We start from the raw sequence: 19,369 nt of genomic DNA, 5'->3' as shown, positions 1-19,369 counted from the left end.
CCTGCAGGGATCCTCCCTCTGCTTCAACGAAAGGGCAGGTTGTTACTGTCATCGGGCCTCTGATTAATACCATCTCTGGACTTTCCTGTGGTGTCTGTTGACAGTGAGGCAGAGGAATTTACCAGGGCTGTCCCTGGATTCAGATAAGTCTGAAAGCCTGGCTTTATTGTTCATTGCTTTAATGACCTTGGGTAAGCTATTCAACTTAGAAATGTTAGCTTCTCACCTGAGGAAATGTAGATAATAATAATACCTATCTCAGTTATTGATGAGAATTGTATAAGATAAATTTTCCAGCTTTACTATTATTATAACTATCATAATTCCTATTATGATGTATCTGTGTACTTCAAAATGTGGTGGAACTCTACACTGAAGCGCTATGAGAATATTTGCACATAAACTAAAAAACCAGACTCACTACCATCAAGTCAATTCCAACTCATAGCAACCCACATAGGGTTTCTGAACAGTGAATCCTTACTGGCTCAGCCTCATTTCCTCCTAAGGAGTGGCTAATAGATTTGAACCAATGGCTTTCTGGTTAACAGCCCAACATGTAACCCATTATTCTCCCAGGGCTCAAAATGCAGTTAGTACATGTTTTCTCACTATATAGTTTTATATATCTTAAGAGATTTTGACCAAAAGCATTTCTTGCTAAATAAGTTATTTCCAATTACATTCAAAGCTGTAAACAATTCTTAACTATTTACAAAATGAAGTGATGTCAGTATATACGCATTTTACTTACAAAGCTATAACAATAACATAATATCTTTTTTTTTAAATGAGAAGTCCTAATGATGCTGTCAGGTAAGCATTGAACTGCTAACCATAAAATGGGCAGTTCAAATCCACCGGTGGCACCATAGGGCAAAATGAGGCTATTTGCTCCCATGAGGCACACTAGTGTCATAGTGGATTATGAGTTGGGCTGCTAACCTCAAAATCTATAGTTCAAAACCACCAACCACTCCCTGGGAGATAGATGAGGCCATAGACTCCTGTAAAAAGCAACAGTCTCAGAAACTCAACAGGGTCAATTCTGTCATATCCGACAGGGTCACTACAAGTCAGAATTGACTCAATGGCAGTGAGTTTTATTTTTGTTTTTTTATCTGCTCCCATAAAGACTCACAGCCCAGGAAACTCTGTAGAAGGTTACTATGAATTAGAATCGACTAGATATCAGTGAGCTTGTTTGTTTGTTTTTTAAATAATTCTTGCCTTTGCTAAATGTTTCATGTTAATGATCTTATTTTAGCTTCACCATTACTTTGTGAGTTGGGTTCTATTTTATGCCCATTTTACTGAGGTTCAGAGTAATTAAAATATCTTTTCAAAGTCATATAACTTGTAATTGACAATCTAAGATTCAAAGCCTGGTCTCTACTAAGTTCATAACCTTAATCACTATACTAAGTTCTGTATCTATCTTATGATATTTTCAGTCAAAACTCTGCAAATGCTGCCCGGTTTCCAATCTCCAGAATTGCCTGGTTTTTTACCTCTAGATCAAGTACCCTTTGGGATGATGATAATAATAGCTCTGTATTAGACTTGATAGATAGATAAACCCACAGTCATCAAGTTAATTTGGTCTCATGGTGACCCAATAAGAAAGAGTAAAACTGCTTGTTAAGATTTCCAGATTTGTTAATCTTTAAGAAAACAGACACCTCATCTTTCTCCCATGAACCAGCTGGAGGATCTGAACTGCCAACCTTGAGGTTAGCAACCAAATGCTCAACCCAAGGAGCCAACAGACTATATTCTATATTGAGAGAGACTACATGCTGGGATTCACTTTCAAGTTATCTGGCTAACAGTTGATAGCCTAAACTTATCAGATATTAGGAAAAGACCCCCAAAATTATAACATAATGAACTTCCTTCTTCACAGAAGCTCAATTTTCCCTCTGCAGAATCCTAAAATTCTGCAAACAATTAAAAAAACTCACTGCTATCAAGTCAATTCCAGCTCACAAGTGACACTATAGGTTTGCTTCCCTGAGTTTCCAAGACTGTAACTCTACAGGAGTAGAAAGCCTTGTCATTCTTGCTAGAAGTGGATTGTGGTTTCAAACTGCTGACCTTGTGGTTAGCAGTCCAACACATAACCATTACACCACCAGGGCTCCTCAAGATTCTGCAACAGTGACCAAGTAATACTCATGAAAAGGTGACCTGCCACATGATTTGACCTTACATTCCTGCCTTCAATCATAACTGTAAAAATGCGGTCTAGTTTGCAGTCACCAGAATTACCTGGTTGTTTGCCTCTACCAGCCCTTGAGATAATAATCGCTAACATTTGCTCTCAGCCAAAAATCAAACTCACTGTCACTGAGTCAATTCCGACTCATAGAGACCCCATAGGCCAGGTATCTATGGGAGTAGAAATCCTCATCTTTCTCCCGAAGAGTAGCTAGTGGTTTGAAAGCAATGAACTTACGGTTAACGACTCAACACATCACCATGCTCCTTGACTACCAGTACTTACTCAATGCCAGATATTGTTCCAACTGCTTCATTCTTTTTCTCTTGAGTAGCTGCAGTATAATTGAGAGGATATGAAGTATTTATAGCATAGCTTTGAAAATCTGTAACACCACTTAATATTACACTCACTTCCACATACCAACTCACCCCGACGTGATGCAAAAAGTTTCCTTTGACTTACTAAGGCACGTAGGACGACAGACTTCTCCATGATGGAAGAGCAGGCTTGTTCTTAGTCGACATTTCTTCAGATATGACATTCCAAAAATTAATGACCTGACTTTTCATTATCAGGTAATCACCGGCAGTCACCAAAGTACTTCTGGTTCTGAAATCATATTACTAACAGATGGGGAAGACACTACAATGGGATTATGTTTTGAGGAGGTAAAACAAAGTGGTGCCATCATCCACACCATTGCTCTGGGCCCTTCTGCTGCCAAGGAACTGGAGACCCTGGCACAAATGACTGGTAACCCTTCAAAACCATTTGCCCAAGGCTACCGTTAGTCCAGAACTCTTTCAACCTCTTTGTTTGAAATACTTCGTGTATTTTTTGTTTCTAACCCGTCCTCTTAGCACATCCTAGCTGACTTCAAAATCTCGACCTGCACCTTCACTAGCACCCCAGCTGCAGTTTCTGCCAGTTAGTAGGTCAACAAATGGTTAACTGTATATGTGGCAGGCACTTGTGTAAATTCTTCCTAACTACTCACATCCAAGTATTCCTTCTCTAACCCCTATATTGTTTACTTTCTGAACTTATAAAAGTTTACCTTATTTTAACATGTCGTCCTTTCATTGTTTTAATATGTCTTTAATCCACCTAGAACACAAACAACTGATTCAGAAGAATGGTCATAAACTTCATTTTATAGCATTGTCAGCAATTAAATTTTGTTCATGCAGTAGTTGCTTGCATCTAATTCAATGATAAAATTTGGCGTGTTCTCTATAGTTTACTTCATATTTATTGTAAGCAAGGTTTTAGTTAGTGTGGGACTACATCTGGGACATTAACATACAGAATGTTTCTGAGATTATGGAAAGTGATATCTGTAACCTTAAAAATAAATTAAATCTAAAACTTCAAGTAGATTTGTGACAGAAAAATGAAATATTAATCTATCCTTTAAAATTAAGGTTCTAAAACTACATAAACTCTGTTTTAGGAGGATATAGTTTTTACATCCATAAAGATACAACAGGACTGATTGATGCTTTCAGTAGAATTTCATCCAGAAGTGGCAGCATCCTTCACCAGGCTGTACAGGTCAGTATACAGAAAAATTTTTGGTTGATCAAGCTTGAATAAATTTCTATTTTCCTAACATTGATTCTGCTTTCTTGAAGACATTAACTCTTTATGCCTGCAAGTATTTGAAATATAAAAAGAAAATCATCCTTACTGAATGTATTTGCTTTTCATGACACTCATGGGCACCTTTTCTGTTGAGTTCTCCTACTCTTGTCCCATGCACCTTGACCATGTTAGCAAGAGGGACCAGTCTCTGCAGAATGACATCATGCTTGGTAAAACAGAGAGGCAGCAAGAAAGATAAAAGCCCTCAACAAGATAGGTGTGTACAGTCCCTGCCCAGAGGGCTGCAGCAGGGACACAACGATCAGGATGGCGTGGGGTTGCTGGGCTTCCTTCTGGTGTATACAGAATTGCTGAGGCTTGGAACCAACTCCATGGCTCCTAAGAACAACTCTTTTTAAAATCTTTCTATTTGCAAAACTGTACAAAACAATCCTTAGTTGCTTTCATTGACTGCTTAAAGATAAAATTTAAATTACTCTGGACCGATTAAACACTGCAACTCTATTGTCGATAATAATAAAGAATTTTGTTTCTGTTCTTGTTTTTTTTGAAACAGGTAGAAAGCAAAGCTTTCAATATTTCAGGAAGCAAATGGATGAATGGTACCGTGCCTGTAGATAGCACTATTGGAAATGACACTTTCTTTGTTGTCACGTGGACAATACAAAAACCAGAAATTTTCCTTCAAGATCCAAAAGGAAAGAAATATAAAACCTCAGACTTCAAAGAAGATAAGCTAAATATTCGATCTACCCGTCTCCGGATACCAGGTATTGCAGAGGTAAATTTATCATTTTTCCCTCGTACTTTAGCAAGATTATTCTTAAATAAAGAAGAATATAACATATATTGTCAAGTCATCTGTCATTTTTTAAAATCCAGTAGAATAACTATGGATTCAAAATAGCATGTGGGATCTTAAAGTCTTATCTGAAAACAGCAGCCATCAAAGTGAGGTTTCAGTAGTCCACATGGAAACACACCAGCTGACAAGATCCAATGATTGTAAATAATAAAATCCAAGACTGGGGGAGAGAATTGTATTAGAGCTTAAAGTCTGAGCACCCAGAAGGCTATGGAAGACAGTAAAAACCCAAAATCCATTTGCAGAGCCCCACAAAGATTAAGCCTCTGCTGAAACTTCTCTGACCATTGACCAGCAATGGGAAAGCCTTGCCGTGGGGCAGAGTGCCTTGGGAAATAGATCAAGGAAGATATAAACTCCAAATTCACTGCCATCTAGTTGATTCCAACTTATAGGGACCTCACAGGACAGTAGAACTACCCGTGTGGGTTTCTGAAACGATAACTCTTTACGGGGGTTGAAAGCCTCGTCTTTCGCCTCAGGAGCAACTGGATGTTTTAAGCTGCTGACCTTGCAGCGACAGCCCAATGAGTAACCACTATATCACCAGGGCTCATAATGCTAATGTAGTTGGTTAAAATTTAACACCTTATCCTTTGTTTTACTTTTTGACCCATTTTAAAATTTATTCTAGCTTTTATTTAATTTCTACTTTCTTTTGGATTGAGTATTTTTTGGACTTAGTTTTTGGTTTTGCTCTCATATTGTTTTCTTTATATGAAATCCAAGATAAGTCAATCTGTAGAGGCAGTGATTAGATTAGAAATTTCTCAGGGTATGGCGGGGGAGTGGGGTGCTGACAAGAAAGATACAAGAATGAAGAGAATGTTCTAAAATTGATTTTAGTGATGCTTGTGAAACGCTTTTATATATTTAAATATTTACTACATATAAATTGTATATGTTAAATGTTGTATGTTGTGTGAATTAGGGCGATCAAGTGTTTTAAATTTTTTAAAAAAAATAACCAAGTATTCATGCTATACAATCAACTAAAAGATAATCATGTGGTAATGGTGGTGTCACATTATGACTATAATTAATGCCACTGAGTTAGATGCTTAAAAGAGGTTAAGTGTCCATTGCTATGGTACATATATTTTAGCACAATTTTTAAAAATCATTAATGTTACTCTGCTCATTTAGATGTAATTTTATATTCCAAACAAAGAGTAGGGAAATACTATCCAATCTCTTAAATATTTTTTTTTACTTTTCAGTCAGGCACTTGGATTTACAGCCTTCTAAATAATCATATCAACTCTCAGCTGCTAACAGTGACCGTGACCACGAGGGCAAGAAGTCCTACCACCCTCCCAGTGATCGCAACCGCTCACATGAGTCAAAACACAGCACATTACCCTAGTCTGGCGATTGTGTATGCTCGAGTCAGCCAAGGATTTTTGCCTGTTCTGGGAATCAATGTGACAGCCATTATAGAAAATGAAAATGGACATAAAGTAAAATTGGATCTCTGGGACAACGGTGCAGGTGATCAAAATCTACATCAACTTTCACTGAACTTCAATGCAATTGCATAGGGGCCCCTGGGGCCTAATGAGTAACACACTGGGCTGCTCCCACCAACTGTTAATAACCGGCAGCCATTCTTCTGGGGAAATGGAGCTTTCTCCTCCTGCAGGGAGTTGCGATCTCAGAAACCCACAAGGCCAGCTCTACTCTGGGTCACGCTGAGTCAGAATCAGCTCCGCGGCAGTGAGACAGTAGCATGACGTAGAAGTCAAAGTTACCAATGTATAAAAACTGATATTTTAAATTAAATTCAACTTGATTGTAATATTTTACCTTCTACACGTTTATGAACAATTACTTTTCTCACAGAGCTTAAGGGCGTCATTTTTCTCTATTCTCATTAATGCCATTGTTTCAAATATGCATTCTCCAGTTGTAGTTTTTTTTCCTTATTTTTTATCAGCTTCCCTCATGAAATAATAATAGTGTTTGTGTGCCATAGAATTGATCCCACTAGGAGAGAACAGAATCGCTCCATAGGATTTCCTAGGCTGTACTAGCAGGGTCCTCCAATCAAAGCACTCAGGATGTGACTTAGCACTATGCGACCCTGTACTCATAGAGACCCTATAGTATAGAACTGCCCCTGGGGGCTTCCTCGACTGTACATCTTTGAGGCAGTAGAAAGTCTCTTTTCTCTCCCATTGAACACCTGGTAGTTTCAAACTGCTGACCTTGCAGTTAACAGCCCAAGTACCCACTATGCCATCAGCAAAGCTTTCTACTCCTATAAAGAGTTACAGTCTCAGATAGCCCCAGAAGCAGTTCTTCCCTGTCCCATAGGGTCACTATGAGTGGGAAGCGACTCGATGGCAGTGAGTTTGGTGTGGGTTTGATTCTAGCACATCTTCAGGTCTTTTTTCCCAAATGGGTAGCTGGTGTGTTCAAACCACTGACCATTTCGTTAACAGTTGAACACTTGTCCATTCTGCTACCCATCATCCCACCATTGAGTTGATTTCAAGTCATGTCAACCCTGAAGGGCAGAGTGCCACTGTTCCCTAGGGTTTCTGAGACTGCAAGCCTTGATGGAAACCGCAGCATCTTGCTCAGAGGGGTGCTGGTGGGTTTGAACTGCTGACAATGCATAATCCACGGTGATGCCTGAGTTCCTTGGACTCCAATATAATAATAGTGAATATTAAATTAATGCTTACCATAAATTAGCCTTTTCCAAAATCACAGGGTTATTAAGTGACCAAACCAGGCTCTGAACCCAAGAGATACTAAAATCTTTATTCTATGTAATCTCCCAAATTGCTTCCACCACTCAAACAAACTCACTGCCATCCAGTCGATTCTGGCTCACAACAACCCTGTCGCATAGGACTGCTCTTGGGAGTTTCCCATACTGTAACTCTTTGTAGTAGTAAGCCTCATCTTGCTCCCAAAGAACATCTGTTGGTCTTGAACAGTTGGCCTTGCAGTGACAGCTCAATGTGTAACCAGGACACCACCAGGGCTCCTTGCGGCCACCACTAACACATGTAAGAGTTGTGGTTGTCACTTTAGTTTGCTGAGTCACTAATTATTACATCTTAATGTTAAGGTGCTGATACTGTCAAGAATGACGGCATCTACTCAAGGTACTTTAAAGACTACCATGGAAATGGTAGATACAGCTTGAAAGTGCGTGCCCACGCAAGAAAAAACACTGCAAGACTACATCTAAAGCAACATCATAATAAAGCAATGTATATACCAGGGTACGTTGAAAATGGTAAGTAGCATCAAAATAGATGTGTGACTTACGTGTAGATAAATTATATACCACAAACATTAAAAGCTAATGTACTATGAAAACCCTAGGTTTATAATTATACAATCATCTGTCTTTTCAAAATCCTATCAATGAGCAAAGCATCCGACTATGCTTTTAGGAGTTTTTTGCTCACATCCACTTCAGTTCATTTCAGTTAGATTTTTTTGAAATTGTTATGTTACATTAGGTTTTGTTTGTTTATTGTTTGTTAGTGCCCTGGAGGCATAGTGGTGAAAAGCAATTGGCTGCTAACCAACAGGTCAGACTGCTCCATGGGAGACGGATGTGGCCGTCTGCTTCTGTAAGGGTTTACAGCCTTAGAAGCCTTATGGTCAACTCTACTCTGGCGTCTAGGCTCACTATGAGTCAGAATGGATTCTACAGCAGTGGGTTTGGTTTGGGATTCATTTGATGGGCCTTCTATAAGCAAAGTCCCACAAACTGGGAGGTTTAAAATATATTCCCTCACCGTCCTGAGACTGATTGTTGCACCATTGTAAACAACGGAGTCCATTGGGATTCATGGCAGCCCTCGGAGACAAAGTAGCACTGCCTCAAGGGATGTCCTGGGCTGTATTCCTCACAAAAGCAGATGCCCGGGTCTCCGCTCTTGTGGAGGGAGCCCTGGTGGCCTCGTGGGTTGCACGTTGGGCCGCTGACCTCAAGATCAGCAGTTTGAAGCCACCAGACGCTCCCTTGGGATAAACACAAAGCTTTCTACTCCTGTAAAGAGTGTAAGAAATGGAAAAAATAATAATCAATTATCAAGGGTTTGTGAGGGAGGGAGGGTGGGGGAAGGAAGAGGAAAAAGGAGGAGCTGATACCAAGGGCTCAAGTGGAGAGCAAATGTTTTGAGAATGATGATGGCAACAAATGTACAAATGTGCTTGACACAATGGATGGATGGATGGATTGTGATAAGAGCTGTATGAGCCCCCAATAAAATGATTTTTTTAAAAGAGTTCATCTTGGGAACTCACAGAGACAGTTCTACTCTGTCCTATCGAGTCGCTGAGTCAGGATTGACTCAGTGTCAGTGAGTGTTTGTTTGTTTGTTTGTTTGTTTGTTTGTTTATGGAACTGCTGGTAAGTTTGAACGATGGGCTTCTCAGTTAGTAGCCGAGTGCTTTAATCGCTGTAGAAATCTGACAGCAGTGGGAGAGGCCCCTGGAAAGAATCAGTGCCTCTCGCGGGGCCCAGCAGTCCTTGCCATTCTTGGGTTGGCCTCACTCAAACCTCTGCCTTGACGGGCGCACCATGTTCTCCATCCTTGGATGTCTGTGTGGCCACATTTCCCTATTTTTATCAAGACTCTCGTCATTGAGTTTAGGGCCCACGTTAATCCAGTGTGACCTTATACTAACTTGATGGCATCTGCTAAGACCCTATTTTCTAAGAAGGCCGTATTGACAATCCCAGATCAGCAAGAATTTGACAAGGAGTGCTGTTCAACTCAGTGCATTTGTCAAGCCATGTGCTAGATTCTGGAGTTACAAAAATAAACAAATAAGTTTTTCCTTAAAGAATAAACCATCTAGGTTTTTATAATGTTGTAATAGAGCAGAACAACACCTCATCAATTTTTAAAAGATGTCCATAAAATAAGCTTTATTCATAAAGTTGGTTTTTTTTTTGTTATCTCCAAAAGCTAAAATCAACCTCACTGCCCTCAAGTCGACCCTGGCTCGTAGTGACCCTGTGGGACAGAGAACTGCCCCAGGGGGGTCTGACACGGTAACTCTTTACGGGACTGGAAAGCTTCATCTTTCTCCCACAGAGAAGCTGGTGGTTTCGAACAGGTGACCCCGCAGTTGGCAGCCCAATGGGCACCACTGCACCACCAGGGCTACTGTTATTAGTCAATATCAAACCCCTGCAACTGCAAGGTGAGTTTACAAGTAAACAGAACTGTATGACAAGTTATGAGAATTTTTTTTTCGGGGCAGGTACAATTGTCGCGAATCCATTCAAACCTGAAGTCGCCCATAATGTGCTACATCCTGGAGAAGGAGGAGACGTCAACAGAGTAGTCTCTGGGGGAGCATTCATTGTATCAGGAGTCCCTGCGAACAGTGCTGCTCCCGCCCCTGTGTTCCCACCGATCAAAATTACAGACCTGGAAGCTAAGTTTAAAGGCGATCGTATTCACCTTTCCTGGACTGCTCCTGGAAACAACCTGGACGAAGGAAAGGGTAAGTTTGATAGTACGTTTTAAACTCTGCTCAGAGAAATTGACTTTGGTTTGCTGAGAAGTGCCTAATGGTCCATTGAGTAAGGGCGTTCGTGGAGTGTCCTCTAGGTATTATCCACCTATGTTCGGTGGGAAAGCTGAACGTTCAAGAGGTAGCGAACTTGCCCGAGTTATAGTAGTAACTTAGCCAAGAGTCTAACCCAGTCTTTTCAGGATCTCTTGCAAGAAACTGCTTCTCACAATTTTAAAGGCTTTGAAAAGACTGAGTTGAAGGTTCTGTTGCATTCATTTCTTCCTACTAGGGAAAAAGTTTTCTAAGTTCTTGAGCCATTCATTCATTCATCCACCCCACCCCCCCTTTGGGAGGGGGGTTGTTTAGTTTTCAATCACCACAAAGAAATGACCTCTGTTCTCAACAGTCAATTAATTGAATGTGGAAGAGCCCACATGTAAACAGATAATCTAGACAGTGTAATGGGAGATATGCTATTGTGAGCACAGAATTATATGACAAGCCAGACAAAGGGACCTAGCCTGGTCAGGAGTTAAGATCACATGGAATATATCTTTATAGGCTTCCTAGAGGAGCCTGATCCTTATCTGAGTATTGAAAAATGAAAGGCGCTAGCCAGGTGGGATGAAGATGTCCCAAGGAAAGGACCACATTTTAAGAAACTACTAGATAGAGATTTGGCCATGCAGGTTTAAATATCTCATTTATCCACCGTTTCTGGGGAGCCCCGGTAGTACTGCGAATTATTCTCTGGGCTGCTACACACAAGGTCAGTAGTTGAAGGAGAAAAATGAGGTTGTCTGCTCCCATAAAGATTTATAGTCTCAGAAACTCTATACAGGGTGGCTTTGAATTGCAATCAGTTCAGTTTTTAATAATAAATTATTTTTATTCCATAAAGTTTAAATGAATTCTATCTCTGCTTTACATATAACTGAATTCAATTAATGTGTATTGAATGCCTATCATATTCCAGTATTGTGCTAGATGAGTAGTTTCCTGTGTGATCAAGTCAATCTTGCTATCTTCCTGAGAAAATGGGAAGATGGAAGCATTATTCAATGTTGATGTACACATTGTCTCCAATGTGTAACTGCTGAAATGCCATCTTGCTCCTGGGTTACAACAAACCCCTCACTTTGGACTATGAAAAGAAATGTGTTTGTTTGCTAACCTTTATTTACTAGAACATTTTCAAAGCTGTATCCTTTTGTATCACTAGTTTACAAAGGACAAAACAAATTCAAAAGCCCAATGAAACATAAAAATACAAATATCCAAGAAGGCCCTTTTTATAATTCAGTGTTTAAAATTTATATGATGACAAGCATTAAAATTATTTTCCTATATATAGCAAAATCAAAAAGTTAGCCAAAAAAATTAATACTGTCATTTTCAAGCTATAAATGAAATTGCCTGACCAAAAAAAATGAGTTCTAAATTCAGTTCAGCGAAGAACAAGTCTTCCTTTCAAGGTCTAGATCAGTGGTTCTCAACCTTCCCAATGCCACGACCCTTTAATACAGTTCCTCATGTTGTAGTGACCCCCAACCATGAAATTATTTTTGTTGCTACTTCATAACAGTAATTTTGCCACTGTTATGAATCGGGCGACCCCTGTGAAAGGGTCGTTTGACCCAGAAAGGGGTAGCGACCCCCAGGTTGAGAACTGCTGGCCTGCAGTTTTATATATATGGTATCTGTGTGTGTATATATCTATATGCATATACATATTTTATCTGTGTGTATGTATATATACACACACATTTTAGATATTTGTTGCTATGCACATTGATATTTTCTCTCTCTCTTCCAGTGTGTGCGTATACGTGTGTGCGTGTGTGTTTGTATACCTAGATGTATATATGTACATGTATTCATGTGCATGGAGGTGAGGGAAAACGTCAATGTGCTTAGAGAGGTGCATGTATATGTATGCACTGGGAGAGAGAGAAAACATCAAGGTGTGTAACCGCAAATGCCTAGGCCTCACCCTTCTCCAATGGAAGAGGTGAGCGTTGCAAGCTGCCTCTTATATTTCACACGGAGGCAGTGGCAGTGGAGGGAACAATGAATCGTCTAGATGAGCTGAAGGAAACATTTAAGTTATCTGGGGCTCCATTCCTTTCCTGACTAGAACTACCAAGACTGATAGGGTAAGTTATAATGTTTTATGATTCTCTAATTCCATTATTTTGGGTATCAACTTCATAACAGTGTGGTTGACCAACAAGTAATCATGGAAGCCAAATACATGTCTAACACAGTACCAGGTACAGGGGAGGATTTTCATTAGAATAAGAGGAAGCGAGATCCACCTAAACAGAACACAGAGTGTGTTGAATAAGTAGTAGAATTGATTGATGGCGTGCTGGCTAAAGCACTTGATTGTTCACTGTGTCAGTAGCTCAAACCCCCCAGCAGCTCTCCTGGAGAAAGAGATGGCAGTCTGCTTCTGAAAGATTGACATCCTGCTTCAGAAAAAAGAGAGGCAGTTCTACTCTGTCCCATACAAGTCAGAATCAGCTAAACAACAGTGGGTTTTAAAATTGATAAGGCCTAATTATGGAGAAAGGAGCCCTGGTGGTGTAGTGGTTATATACTGGGCTGCTATCCGTATGGTTGGCAGTTCAAAACCACCAGCATCTCCACAAGAGAACTGGGCTTTCTACTCCAGTAAATAGATAGAGTCCCGGAAACCCACAGGGGGTCGCTATGAGTCAGCATTGACTCCAGGGCAGTGAGATTTATGGAGAAACTGAAAGTGTTAGACATAGGACCTGAATTTTTAAAAATAAAACACTAAATTGATGTTTTCACCACACTCTAAAGCACTGTCATCATTTCATGAAAAATAAAGACCTTTGCTTCGAAAGGGGTTTTGGCTATTTTGTTCTTTGTAATATCTTAGAATATGAGAAATTATTTTTATATCCCTGGCTCTGTTAAATTTCAAGAACCGATTTAGAATGAAACATGTATGTCAGAATCCTCCTTTCCTTTCTTGATAAAATAATAATAGTTATAATAGGGAATATTACAAACATTTACTATGGCTCAGACACTGTGGTGAATACTTTTCCTGTATTATCTGTATATAATCTTCAGCCTTTGGATAGCAGGAACTCAATATTTGTTGCATGAGTTGAATAACTGAATCTCTTTTTATAAATGAGATATTTGTCAGAAAACTAAAGGTAAGAGAAATAAAATCAATTTTCCAGGTTAAATGACTAGAAGGTAGCAGAATTCGGGTCTTAATCAGGTCTGCTTAGCTCCTGAGCGCACGCTTTTAATTCGTATAAATCCCACCTCTGACTCCTCATAGTACCTGCATCACTGTCTCCCACTTATTCATCGTCTCTCCTTTTGTTCCCTCTCTCCACTTAATGAGAAATAATACACATCTGGGGTCCCAAAGGTCTTTACTATACTTACATTATAACACGTTGCATATTTTTTCTTTCTGAAAAGAAATCTAGACTTGTCTTTAATATTATCTTGAATTAGTTGCTACTGAAATCAGATCAGGGAAGTCCTGGAGATATAAAGATCTACCCTAGAAATCCCGCGAGGCAAGTCTGCACTGTACGAGGGTTGCTATCAGCCAGTTTGATTCGAAGGCAGAGGGTTTGTCTTCTTGTTCTTAAATAGGATCATCTGCGATAGGAAACTCCCCACATGGTTGCCCTTAAAATAAGTAACACAGAATAGCAAGAGAGAGACTGCAGCATAACCAGAGCCTCGTGTGTACTCCAGCTAAGGCAGTGTGGCCGCAGGGAGGGGCTGGGGATTTCGAGTACATGGAGGTCTGTTTGTTTTCCAGCTAGCCGCTACGTTCTGAGAATCAGCAAGCATTTCCAGGATCTTCAAGCCGGTTTTGACAAAGCTGCTTTGGTGAATACTTCTAGTCTGACGCCTAAGGAAGCTGGCTCAGAAGAAGTTTTTGAATTTAAGCCAGAATGTTTTACAATAGAAAATGGCACCAAATTCCACTTTGCAATTAAAGCCATCAATGATGCTAATCTCACCTCGGAGATTTCCAACATTGCTCAGGCAACCAAATTCACTCCTCCACGGAAGCCGAATCTAGGTACCAGTGCCGCTGCAATGGGCGTGGCAGTTTGGGGGTTAGCTGTGTTTGTATCTCTGTTTTAAACGGCAAATTACATTAGAACTAAAATTCAATGTTATGTACATTTGGTGTACATTTATTTAAGATTTAATTTACTGTGCTCATTGTCTACTATAAAACTTTGTAATATATGTTAAAATACAAGTTATAAATTGGATAATTAATTAACTAAATGAATAATAACTGAGCAGCTAAGGGTAAATCAAAATGACTATACTCCCCCTATTAAAAATGGATTTATTAATTTTAATATAAAAATATGTTTTAAAGTCTGACCTTGTAGATTTCATGTTTGAAGTTTTAGGGGTGCTACAAATTTATTGGAGATATTAAAATCTGAATGTAAGCTATTTGAAAAATATTTATGTATTAGCAATAACATAATTTTATGGTAAAATTTTTTGGCCCTATTCCTTATTATAAATGAATATGTTTACATAATCCATACTCAAAAAGGTCTATAGAAATAATTGCTCAAAGACAAATAATCTAAACCAGTAAGAAAGCAAAATTTGGTATGTAGTCATTAGCTAAGAGTGAAATAGAAATTTCTAGTCTTATGCATGAAATGACATAACTAGCAAGAATACTTTTCTCTATGAATTTTGGATCACCATAATAAACTACTAGTTTTTGTATCTTGAAGCTATGATTAGGTACGAAGAGTCAAGATGCTATAGTGGCCCTGTTGGCCCTGTCGGCTAAGCATTGGATTGTCCACTGCGAGATTAGCCGTCAAAACCAGGACCACTCTGCAGGACAAAGAGAAAACAAGGATCAGAGGAGTTGGAGTTGATTGGATAGCAGTAGGCTTATCCATAGCAATTAGGATGGTTCTTGACACAGAGTAGATATTCAATAAATACTTATTAAATAGATTAATGAACACCTGCATAGGTTCAAAATAAACTCATTATGGCAAAACTGCTCACAAGATATATATGTGGTTATGGAAACAATTAGTTTAATGGGAAAATGGACCACCAAAAAATCAGTTTCCACAACCCTGAGACCAGGAGAACTAGAAAGTGCCAGCAGCCACCAACTGCTCAAGAAAGGATCACATTAAAAGGTCGTCAATGGAGTGGGAGAAAAATGTGGAATTAAATCCAAGATCATAAAAAAGACCAAGTTTACTGGTTGAATGGAGACTGGTGGACCCTCCAAGACTAGTGGAACTCACCCTTCAGCTGTGGTACAGAACACAGCCCATGTTAGAATAATCAAATATTTAAGATAAAAAAGACAGCTTTATCCAAAGATAAAAGACTGAGGGTTAGGAAAGAAGGAGGGATAGAAATAGCAAACACAGGGAAATCGAATAAGTGATGCTTCATTGAGAGGACTGTAATGAATGAGTTGAAACAAAATGTGCATGAACTGTTAAATGAAACACTGATACTCTGTTCTAAAACCTGCATCTAATTCACAATAAATTTCTTAATTAGCAAATGGTGTTATAAGCTAGCATATAATGAAAAACGTACTTCACATAATTTATGTAAATGAGAACATGAAGTGTTAAGATTATAATTGTATCAGATCAATAAAATCTATAAGTTGACGATATAAAAATGGTGTGATTTTTATGAGGGAGAAGTGAAAAGTAGCAATTATATTAAAAGATTTATAAGCACAAAGATTGCAAAAATTATTTGAGTGAAAAGAGAAAATGATAAGATGTATCTTTTTTAAATCATTTTATTGGGGCCTCATACAACTCTTATCACAATCCATACATACATCAATTGTGTAAAGCACATTTGTATATTTGTTACCCTCATCATTCTCAAAACATTTGCTCTCCACGTAAGCCCCTCGCATCAGCTCCTCATTTTTCCCCCTCAATCCCCACTCCCGCCTTCCTCATGAACTCTTGATAATTTATAAATTATTATTTTGTCACATCTTACACTGTCCGATGTCTCCCTTCACCCACTTTTCTGTTGTCCATCACCCAGGCATGTGGTTATATGTAGATCCTTGTAATAGGTTCTCCCATGAATTTTAAGTAGTCATGAAAAAATAAAATGTTTAAACATTAGCAAATCAAATCCCTATATATGTAAAATATATATCATGACCAATTTCAATGTATCCCATGAATATAGATGTTTTAATATGAGAAAATCAATGTAATCACCACACCAACAGATTTTTAGAAATTATATAATTATCTCAATATTGTTGTATGCCATTGAGCCAGTCTGATTCATAGTAATCCTAAAAGAGAGAGTAGTACTGCCCCATAGAGCTTCCTAGGTCATGCATTAAGCTGGAATGTATTCAATGGCACTAGACAAAGAGGTAGTAAAGTTTTTCAGCAGCAGTCCCCCACGTTTCTGTACCTGCAAAACTGCTGATAGATTTGAACCACAGATCTTTGGGTTAGCAGCTGAATGCTTAACTATTGAATCACTAGAACTCCTTATCATCTCAATAGATGCAAAAAGTATATATGATTCAACTTCCAATTTTCTTTTAAAAATTGCATACTTTGAAAATTCTATTAACTTGATAAGGTGTATACACACACATACATACATCTAACAAATATCACAATAGTTATATATTGAACACTTTCTCTCTGGAATTGAAAACAAGGCAAACATGTCCATTATCACTGCTTCTACGCAACATTGTAGGTGATTTTGCTAAGCCAGCATGACAGTAAAATAAAAAGGGAATACAAAGTATGAAAGTTGCTACTATTAGTAGATGGTGACTTTAGCTACAACTAAACTATTATATTCAATAAGGAATTTAGTATGATTATTGAGTTTTGCCTCTACGTGGCCATCAGTTTCCTTTGGCTTGGATCCACAATCAATGTTCTCAGAAGCAGCAGTCAATAAACTAAATAGTGCATTGCATTAGCAAATCTGCTGCGTAAGAAATCTTTAAAATGTTGAAGAGTAAAAATGTTACTTTGAAGACTAAGGTATGCCTGATCTAAACCATTGTATTTTCAATTGCCTCATATATATATAAAAGTTGATAATGAATAAGAAAAACCAGAGAAGGGTCGATGTATTTGAATTATGATGTTGCCAAAGAATAATCAAAGTACAGTGGACTGCCAGAAGAAGAAACAAATCTGTCCTGGAAGCAGTGCAATCACAATGGGGCTTAGAAGTAGAATAGTGAGACTTCTCTTAAGAACCTTGTACATGTTCCTAGGAGAGATCAGTCTCTGCAAAAGGACATTATGTTTGGTTAAGTACAGGTCAGCAAAAGACAGACAACCCCACAACAAGATGGACTGGCACACTGACTGCAATAATAGGTTCAGCCACAGCAACAATGAGGATCAAGCAATGGTTCGTTCTATTGTACACAGGGTCTCTCTGAGTCAGAACAAGAATTGAGATTCAGAATTAATATATACTACACTCAGCTGAATTTATATGCATTGATATAAGTAGGCAATTTTTCAAATTTTGTTATTAAATATCAAGTATCTATGAATAAATATAACAAAATATGTGCAAGGTATCTAAAGGAAAATTTATTTTTAAATTTTGACACAACAAATAAATATAACTAAATTAAATGGAACATTAGTCAATGTTCATATAGATTTGACTGACAACTGCATAGATCTCAATTCTCTAAGATTCAGTTTACAGATTCCATGGCATCTCAATTAATATTTAATCATTTTTGAGTCTTTTTTTAACTTAGCTTGCCAATTTTAAACACATATGTAATTGCAAAGAGCCAAAAAAAGCCAGGACACATTTGAAGAGGAAATATGAGGTAGAATAAATTGATCTAGCTCTAATATCGTGAGATATTGAGAAGGTATAAACAGTGGACAAATAAAACAGAGGAGAGTCTAAAAGATTACACACTTAAAAATCACAGTGGTAGCACTGCATACAGTGGATGCTTTCAATGAATCAAGACTGGAATACATGATAAAAAATAAAATTTCCTCTGCTTTATACTATAGATAAAAAATCAATTCCAGGATCATTAAAGGTCTAAGTTAAATAGCAAAATATATATATCTTTTAGAAGATTACATCAATATCCTCATGACTTCTGGGTAGAAAAAGATTTCTTGAAGGAGATATGAGATGTATAACTTAATAGGAAAAACAAATGACTTCAATAAAAAGTTAAAACTATCATGCTCCAAAAGACAAAAAAATGGTAGAAGAAATTTATAACCTATAATACCAATGTTTATATCCAGAATATATTAAGAACTATAAGAAAAGACAGATAGCTGAACAAGAAAAAAATGGAATAGAACATTTAATAGACACTTTTCACAAGAGAACTCACTATGAAACAAGTTCGACTCAATGACAATGAATTTGGTTTGGTTTTTCACATGAGGGTATCCAAAGACTAATTAAGATATAAGCTCATTTGTAACAAGGGAGATGCAAATTCAAGTCTCAAAGTAACACTATATTTCCACCAAATTATCAAAATAATTTAAATGTGAAAATATTGAGTGTGGAGGAGAATACAGTCCTAAAGGAATTTTCAGACACTGCTGGATACAGTGTAAATTGTTCAAGCATTTTAGAATGTTTCTGAAGAGTTTAGCATTATCTCATAAAGTTGAAATATGCCAATTTCATCATGTTTATTGGATTATTGTTTATAATATAAAATAATTTTTTAAAAGATTTGAACAACCACAATGTCCTTCCATAATGGAATAGATAAACAATTACATATTTTATAGCAATGAAAATTAATGAACCACAGATACTTCCTACTACATAAAAGAATCTTTCAAACACAATGTTGAATGAAAGAAAGCAAGACTCAGAATAATACATATTTTCATTTGCACAAAGTTCATAACCAGGCAAAACTATACTATTTGTAATACTATAAACAAAAGCAAAGAGGTGATTACCACAAAAGTCAACATAGTTATTGCTTTTGGGGAGGAGGCAAGGGGCTAAATTCAGGGAGGTCTATACAGAGTTCTGTGGCCCATTCATGTCCTGTTTCTTATCTGTGGTTAACCATGAGTGTGTAGCTTATTACTTTGTGTTACTCTATGAACATATGT

General features: G+C 37.9%; 1 protein-coding gene across 1 annotated transcript in view; it reads left to right on the top strand.

Moving 5' to 3' along the window:
- LOC101640331 (calcium-activated chloride channel regulator 1-like) overlaps positions 1-14,351 on the top strand; it is a 26,947-nt gene extending 12,596 nt beyond the window's left edge. Inside the window, exons 8-14 of the mRNA XM_045292046.1 lie at positions 2,800-2,977; positions 3,678-3,778; positions 4,386-4,610; positions 5,915-6,185; positions 7,777-7,947; positions 9,936-10,185; positions 14,024-14,351. Coding sequence (XP_045147981.1) covers positions 2,800-2,977; positions 3,678-3,778; positions 4,386-4,610; positions 5,915-6,185; positions 7,777-7,947; positions 9,936-10,185; positions 14,024-14,351 — 1,524 coding nt within the window. The remainder of the gene's footprint in view (positions 1-2,799; positions 2,978-3,677; positions 3,779-4,385; positions 4,611-5,914; positions 6,186-7,776; positions 7,948-9,935; positions 10,186-14,023) is intronic.
- The last annotated feature ends 5,018 nt before the right edge of the window (positions 14,352-19,369 follow it).

The sequence above is a fragment of the Echinops telfairi genome, unplaced genomic scaffold (assembly GCF_000313985.2).
Source record: "Echinops telfairi isolate 266 unplaced genomic scaffold, ASM31398v2 ScPeMD7_443;HRSCAF=831, whole genome shotgun sequence".
Taxonomy (NCBI): Eukaryota; Metazoa; Chordata; class Mammalia; order Afrosoricida; family Tenrecidae; genus Echinops; species Echinops telfairi.
Note: the sequence above shows the minus strand (reverse complement) of the source record. Positions and strands in the feature narration are given on the sequence as shown.